Source organism: Hyperolius riggenbachi, chromosome 5, assembly GCF_040937935.1.
Source record: "Hyperolius riggenbachi isolate aHypRig1 chromosome 5, aHypRig1.pri, whole genome shotgun sequence".
NCBI classification, from domain to species: Eukaryota; Metazoa; Chordata; class Amphibia; order Anura; family Hyperoliidae; genus Hyperolius; species Hyperolius riggenbachi.
Window position 1 is genome coordinate 73171078 of NC_090650.1, and position 8237 is coordinate 73179314.

The window sequence follows — 8237 nt, forward strand, 5'->3', positions numbered from 1 at the left end:
CCCTTTGGGCTTGGGGTACAACTGTCACGGCACCCAGACTGCAGGGCGGATATGGAACCCTTTGGGCTTGGGGTACAACCGTCACAGCACCCAGACTGCAGGGCGGATATGTAACCCTTTAGGCTTGGGGTACAACTGTCACAGCACCCAGACTACAGGGCGGATATGTAACCCTTTAGGCTTGGGGTACAACTGTCACAGCACCCAGACTGCAGGGCGGATATGTAACCCTTTAGGCTTGGGGTACAACTGTCACAGCACCCAGACTACAGGGCGGATATGTAACCCTTTAGGCTTGGGGTACAACTGTCACAGCACCCAGACTACAGGGCGGATATGTAACCCTTTGGGCTTGGGGTACAACTGTTACAGGCAGCACACAGATCTCAAGGCGTATATTTTAACCCTTTGGGGTATAACTATCACAGCACCCGGACTACAGGGCGGAGATTTTTTAACCCTTTGGGGGCATCTTTTACAATTAACCATCACCTACCCAGACTGTAGTCACCTTAACCCTTTGGACTTCCCAGTTCCCAGACTGCAGGGCGGATATGACATTTGGGCTTGGTGTACAACCAACTATCATAGCACCCAGACTGCAGGGCTGAAAACGTAACCCTTTAGGTTGGATGTACCATTAACCCTTCCTGTACCCAGATGGACACAGATTGTTTGACCCTTCCCCACTGAAGACCTCAGCCAGCCTACTTTTAACGTTTTGCAGCAACTGCAATTGACCCCCAGACTGCATTGAAGATATTTAACCCGTTCAGTTGGCAGCCATATGGGCTATTGACATCCTGTAGAGCACTGGGAATAGATTTCATCCTTTGGGGGTCTAAAAATGAGCTCTGTTTTGCGCGTGGTGCTGTATTTAGGATACACAGCACACTGGAGAATATTGATCCTATCCCTGCTTTCGTGTATACGATAGCAACCACAGATATCAGTGAATTGATAGTATATGGTTTAAAAGACCACTATAAGTAAATACCGAGATATTAGTAAATAGCTGATTTTTAATCGCTAGTAGTCACCACCAGAAGCTGGTATCACACGGAGCTATGGCAGACCTGCGAAGAAAGGGTATTCTGAGAAATGACTGGGTAATCAGAAGGGGGGAGCCTAGCCCACCGGCTGCCGCAAGGGGTGGCATCCTCTGTCAGCTCATTGGATGCCAGCCTGTCATACGAACAGTAATAGTGATGCAGCCATGAGATAATAATATTCCAAACTGACATCTCAGATTGTATATTGACACCCCTAGCTCTCACTCATTTAGATTAGACCCCCCCCCCCCCCAGAGCCGGGACAAGGTCCTCCAGCACCCAAGGCTGAGACACCAAAGTGCGCCCCTCCATCCCTCCCACCCCAGCCGGCACACACTGATTGCTATTAGACTAAGAGGCGCCCCAGGTCCCCCAACACCTTAATCTAGTTATCTGGCTTGCAGTCACTGCCATGTATCCCCTTTACTTATTTCTCTCTGCTTCAAACACAATAGGGGAATGATAGCTGAGTGAGTTATGCACCCCCCTCCTACACTGCGCCCTGAGGCTGGAGCCTCTCTCGCCTCTGCCTCGGCTCAGCCCTGCCCCCCCCCATTCCTTCCCCCAGGGCAAATTAAAATAACCAAAAACTAAGTGCAAAACTATATCACCTCCTCCATGTATAAATAAATTGTATTTTGCAAGTCTGTACACAACTATTAAAACATTCATAAGAAAAACAAAAAGTACAAGTTTTAATACAATGCAATAAAACATCGTTCCTGCTTCTTCTTTTTTTATTTTAAGACAACACAAAAAAAATTATAATATAAAAAACATAAGACAAATATTAGCTATTTATTAAATTTCACAGTAGTGCGAAAAAATGCAGCAGTTAATTCTTTGGACTTTTAGCAGAGCGGTTCAATCACGTGAACGCCCAACACCCCCCTCCCAAAAGATAACAGAGGCGTCGCTTAGTACAAAATAAAAGGCCTAAGCAGAAAACAAAAATAGAATCTCAGTTCCGTCAAAACAAGGAAACAAAAATAGTTCAGAAGCGAATATTTTGGATTTTTTTTCCTTTACTTTTTGCCTGTTTAAAGTATTTACATATAATATTGCGAATTTTTGTCCCCACACAGAAGCACAATGCTGGTATATTTCTTTGTACACTGGCCCTTGGCACTTTTTTCCGCCTTTTTTGTTTTTAAATTCTTGTGTGTGTGTTTTGTTTTGTTTTTTTATTTAAATTATTGCATTGTAAGACTTTTTGTTTTGTCTGATCTCCCCCATCTGCTTCTATTCGCTGTCTGATTTGCTGTCCTTGGAGGTGGTGGAGTGGTTATACAGTCCTTGTGCCATCAGATGCAGGGCCAGAGAGTTTTTGTTCCCTGACGCCTTTTTAATCTTAGCCCGCTTGTTCTGAAACCAAATTTTAATCTGAGACTCGTTAAGGTTCAGTTCCTGAGCCAAACTTTGTCTTCGCTGCTCGGTCAAATACCTGTTTGTCTGAAATTCGGCTTTGAGCCTTTGGAGCTGTTCTGCAGTGAACGCTGTCCTGGGCCTTTTGTCCTCTTTGCTGACGATCTTCTTCTTTGGTTTCCGGGATCTGGGACCTAAAAAGAGAGCATCACATCAGAGGCTATGTTTGTTTTTGGTTTGTGATTTTTTTGGGGGAGGGGGGAGGAAACCAGGGGATTCATCAGTAATCAGTACCACATTAATGTACCTGGCAGATATAATAAAATGCACCAAGAAATGTATATTTAGTTTCAGTGACAGACTGCTAATTCCTGTTGGCTAATTAACCCAGTGGTGCTGTCTTGGCTAAAAGGGTCAGTTAACGGTAGAATGTGATCATTTCGGATATCCAGCCCAGTTAGAACTAGGGATTGTTTTAATATGTAGAAATAAACTGTGTGTGTGTGTGTGTGGGGGGGGGGGGGGGTGGAGGACAGTGGCGATGAGAGACAGAGAGATATGAGGAGTGGGAAGGGGTGTTAAATAGGTATAATGTTAGGAGGCATACTACAGATTTACAGTTACAGTTTGGACACAGAGAGATGTGTGTATGTGAGTGTTGGGGGGTCATACAGATGAGGGAGGGACAGGAGCATAACTAGACTGTAAACCTAAAAATGTCCACAGAGTGCTTACCCATTGTACCCCTATCTCACACCCAACCCCCAGGACTCAAAACATTTACCCTTGTTGTGGCAATGCCTGTATCTATCTTGGTCATTAAAATAAAGCTATTTTTGATTTGAATTGGGGAATATACAGATGATAGAAGGGGAGAGAGAATATTGTATGAATATTGTATAAAAGAGAGAGAGAGTTAGAGAGAGAGAGAGAGAGAGAGAGAGAGAGAGAGAGAGAGAGAGAGAGAGTTGGAGAGAGATGCTATTTCCACAGACATCTAATGTGACTCACTGATGATATATATATATATCCTATCCATTAGGTTAATTATGAGTAAAGCAAAACAAAACAAACCACTGCAATAATTAATTCCAAACGCATTTTGCCCAAGCCAGGGTATAGAGTTGCCTTTCAATAACTACATATAAATAAATAAACACAAGGAAGAAACATAAACAACAAAGTAGTAGGCAGAACATGGATGGCGTGCAGTGGCAGCTAGCAACCAATCAGAATTTATATTATTGGTGAAGCTGGATGGGTTGCTATGGTGCAGCACCCTCTTCTGATACCCATCCCTGTATAAATAATATTAGGTGGGCATGTGTTAAACCCTGCTGACCCTATACAACACATACACCACTGAATATTTACCAGTGGTCATCATTTCACCCCCCTCCCATGCCCAGAGATTCCAGTTCTGGTTTTGCAGGACAGTGGGGGACAAAATGGGCAGCAGAGAGGCCTCCTACCCTCCCTTCTCCCCCACTTCCTTCTCGCTGCATTTGAAATATTAACAGCAGACATACATTAGTCATTCAGCACAGCTAATTATTTGCTTCACGTTGCCCACCGTAGCTCTTTAATAATGAAACATGCTATGAAATGAATGCGGATGCTTTGGGGGGTTCTCTTCCCCCCCTGATCTGTATGACATTGTGTGCGATTCCTGTGCCGTGTGCAGGATGTGAAGCTGGCTGGGGTGCTGCTGCAGGGTTTGAAGTTCTTCTTTCTGAAGGAGAGATGGCCCCCTTGTCTTCTTGCTGCTGCCATGTTGTTGATGCATCACATGAGAGGCATAACAGTGCCAGGCGCACCATTCCCCATGCCTTCTGTCCCTGATCTCTCCATGACTCCAACTGGCACTACCTGGGCATTGCAGCCCATCTCAGGGATCCTTGTGCGTCTACATCCCCCTAAACCTGCTCTATGCCCAAATGTGCCCACATAGCTTTGTTACTCGCAGTGCCCTGACTCTCCCTCCTCCATCTTCTCCTCCTGGCATCTCCATGTCCAAACAATCCCCTCCCTCTCTCCTGCCTCCTTGGTGCCCCTCTGCCTTCTCCATAGTGCAACAGTCACAGGCTCATTTATGCAAAAACTGGCATTGATGCCAATCATAACAACCAAGCAGGCCGCCTATTTTATTGTCCCATTGATGTCAATGGTCAGAGCAGCCTCTGGGAAGCAGCAGTAGGGGCTCCAGCCGCTCCATTGCACTAGGCTGCCTCCCCATTCCCCTGCATGCCCTCCGCATCCCTCAGCTCTGCTCACTCCCTCCATCCTGTATTTTTTTACGCACAGCCATACACGTGTTTTTACTACAACCTGCCATCAATGCAGCCTCCCTCACCCACAGATCAGAACTGGGACACGTGGGCTCCAATCCTGCTCTCCATTGGAAAATACATCTCATCCACCCTCCCTGACAATGTATAGCAGCAGCATCCAGAGCTTATGTATATTCTGCAGCAGCCACTGGCTGTGCGGTTACCAGGCAAGGTGCAAACAGCAAATTCAGCCAAATCTCTTATTTTTTTAGCTAGAAGGCTACCCTCCATCCCCTGTACTCCTGTTCAGACATTGGCTACGTGTGAATAGAAAAATGAAATAAAATATTATGCAGTATTAATAATAATAGTAGTAGTAGTTGTAATAATACTACTAATAATTATAACTGTTATAATTGTAATCATAATATAGATATATTATTTTTGTGACACACAACCCACTGACATGCCTCTTTATGCCCAGCCTATCTGCTTCTACACACCCAGATGAAAAGCAACTGCCTTTGAAGTCACAATTCACATTATGTATACGGAAAATCCCAAATCATAAATAATTCTACTATTAGACGATTCCATTTTAAAAATAGAAATAGGGGGAGTATTACGCTCCTCGCAGCTTTATATCTCTATAGTTGTATTTCTGTAGATATACATTTTAAAATTTCTATATTTTTTTTTTACTATGTCACCAACTCCGTGGTCACGATTTAAAATACAGAAAACAAACACTATTTCTTTCTTTGCTAAATTACGCCTTTGCTTTTAACATCTGTTCAGTACGGTCGGATCTTATTATTGCACTAAAATTTCATTCATAGGGATCCGACGTTTGTGCAATGTAAAACGATATAAATTAAAAAGCAAGAGAAGGGTGGTGACTGTGAGAAAAGTAATTCGGTCAGAAGTATATAAAATAATATAAGCAATGTAGCATAAAATATTTAGAGTATATCTTATAAGTAAAGGCTAATAGAAAAGTGTGTAAAAAATACAGGTTGATAAAAACTAGCTACGATCAAGTATTAATAATAGATTTACGTTCAGTATAAAAGCAGTCAATCTGGCCTTTACCATTTTGAAGTTAAACTGAATGCATAAAATAAAATACACTAAGGGGACAATAGATCCCTAAACCAATACCAATACATACTGTATATATATATATATATATATATATATATATATATATATATATATATATATATATATATATATATATATATAAAATCTGTGAGGGGATATATATATATATATATCGCCAACATCAAACTAAATTGAGGCTTACAGCGTGCAATACTGTGACGAATAAATTAGGTATGATCAGTTATACTCGAAATAATGTTTTATTTAAAATGCAAAACCCCTTTCACTGTCAGCGGGAGGCTGTACTGACGCTAATTAGCTCTCTAATTAAAGCCTAGTGCTAAGTATATGATCTTGGCCGTTTCCAATTTCTGGTGGTGCGTTTGGCTGCCCGCTGCACACTACAGTATGGCTAGGAAGGCAACCTGCTATCTTATCGTACACAACAGAGAGAGATAGAGGGAGAAGGTTTATAACGGTTTCCCAATGCATTCTCTTTCTGGCTCCCAGAGTCACCATATAGCAAGTTTTGGGATACTCCTCTAGCTCGTAATCAAAGGAGGGGGGTTTGTGGAAGTTGATGGATTGGGGAGCCCCAGAAGTTGGCCAGGAAGCCTCCTGAGAAGTTGTAGCCCTGGGTCTTACCTGATGAAGGTCTGTCTGAGTACCTGGTGCAGTAGACCCAGGCTGGCCACAGCATGTTAGCCTTCTGGTTGTTGGTTGAGCTGGCTTGAGAACTATCAGAGTCTGAGCTTAGGGAATGGTCTCCACTCATGCTTCGGGCGTTGTGAGCTCCATCTATGGACCCCTCGCTCTTCTTGTCTGGGGTGACGGTGATGGCTTTAGATGCCCCTTCTGCCTCGCTGGCACTGCCTCGGTGCTGAGCAGGCTCAGTCCCAGAGCGAGACACACTGTCCCTGCCCAAGTAGAGTTCATCAGGGTGGACTGTGCATTCTTTCCTTCTGCCGAACTCCGGCCGCAGGATGTTATCAATGAAGAAGTTGGTGATCCGGTGGTGGGGCTGGTGGTTCCCTGGAGCCTGGAGCAGCGGCAGGATCCCCCGGTTGGACTCATCCCCTGACTCCTGGTGCTGCTCCACTTCCCGGTGGTTCTGGTCACTTTCTTCCATGCTGGAAACCCCCCCAACCAAGCTGCCTCTGCCGCTTAACCCTTTGTGCTGCTCCCCGGACCCCAGTCACCTACACATTCAAATTCCCGGTGGCAGTGAGAAGGCGTCGGAGGAGGTCGGAGGTTCTCCGCAGGTCAGTGGTGGTTGGTGCTTCACTGGTGCCCCCCAGAGGAGCCTCCTCTTGCCCAGATCGGGCTCATCTCCAGGCAGGGCGAGGTAGATCCTTCCCAGGGAGCAGCAGCCAGGTGAGTGGGCAGCATGCAGGCATCAAGGCTGGTGAGGACTTGCTGGAGAACATAGAGTCATGCGGAGGGGAGACTTCTGGAGGAAGCTGAGGAGCAGAGCAGATGGACGAGGCGCAGGACCCGGCTTGGCTGCTAGAGGTAAATCCCCAGTCGCTGCGGTCACCGGCTCTTTACTGCGGCTAAATTAAGAAGCACTCACTGGACCTGAAATACTTTCACTCTGGATTTTTGTTCTTATTTTTAATAGAACCCCACAAGTGACGTGGGAGCCCGGTATCCAAGACACGTGCCTTCAGCCAATGGCGGGGCTCCCCTGCGTCACGTGACTCCGATCCTGAGTAGTAAATTGACAAGCAGGACGCCACTCCCCCCTCGCACCCCCACTCTCTCTATTTTTTTTATTCTAGGGCTCTCTCCTCCCCCATTCCTGATCCCCCTTCTCAGCTTTAAAGCCGCAGCATCTACAAGGCAGAAAGAGCTTGTGTGTGTTTATGTGCAAGTGTGTGAGTGCATGAGAGTGAGTGAGTGAGTGTGTGTATGTGTGTGTGTATGTGTGTGTGTGTGTGTATGAGAGTGTGTGTGTATAAGAGTGTGAGTGTGTGTGTGTGTGTGTTTGTGTGTATGAGAGAGTGTGTGTGTGTGAGTGTGTGTATGAGAGTGTGTGTGTATAAGAGTGTGAGTGTGTGTATGTGTGTGTGTGTGTGTGTGTGTGTGTGTAGGAGAGTGTGTGTGTGTTTGTGTGTATGAGAGAGTGTGTGTGTGTGTGAGTGTGTGTATGAGAGTGTGTGTGTGTGTGTGTGTGTGTGTGTATGAGAGTGTGTGTGAATGTGTGTATGAGAGTGATTGCGTGTATGAGAGTGAATGTGTGTATTAGAGTGAATGTGTGTGTTTGTGTATGAGAGTGTGTGTATATAAGAGTATGTGTGTGTGTGTGTGTGTGAATGTGTGTATGAGAGTGAGTGTGTATGTGTATATGTGTGAATGTGTGTATGAGAGTGAATGTGTGTATGAGAGTGAATGTGTGTATGAGAGTGAATGTGTGTGTTTGTGTATGAGAGTGTGTGTATATAAG

At 44.9% G+C, this 8237-nt stretch overlaps 1 protein-coding gene across 1 annotated transcript; it reads right to left on the minus strand.

Annotated features, from left to right (window-relative positions):
* Positions 1–1778: 1778 nt before the first annotated feature.
* On the minus strand, positions 1779–7449 carry EN2 (engrailed homeobox 2). The gene is made up of 2 exons (XM_068238613.1): positions 6437–7449; positions 1779–2611 (listed from the first exon to the last, which is right to left on the minus strand). Exons 1-2 carry the CDS (start codon positions 6918–6920, stop codon positions 2295–2297), a joined length of 801 nt encoding a protein of 266 aa, XP_068094714.1. The 5' UTR covers positions 6921–7449; the 3' UTR covers positions 1779–2294.
* Between the last annotated feature and the right edge of the window lie 788 nt (positions 7450–8237).

What these genes read in the sequence shown, in the direction of transcription:
- EN2 (XM_068238613.1), bottom strand. Translation starts at nt 6,920, where the DNA reads ATGGAAGAAAGTGACCAGAACCACCGGGAAGTGGAGCAGCACCAGGAG. An exon ending in CTCAGACAGACCTTCATCAG is followed by an intron (nt 2,612 to 6,436) that starts GTAAGACCCAGG and finishes CTCTCTTTTTAG; the next exon opens with GTCCCAGATCCCGGAAACCA.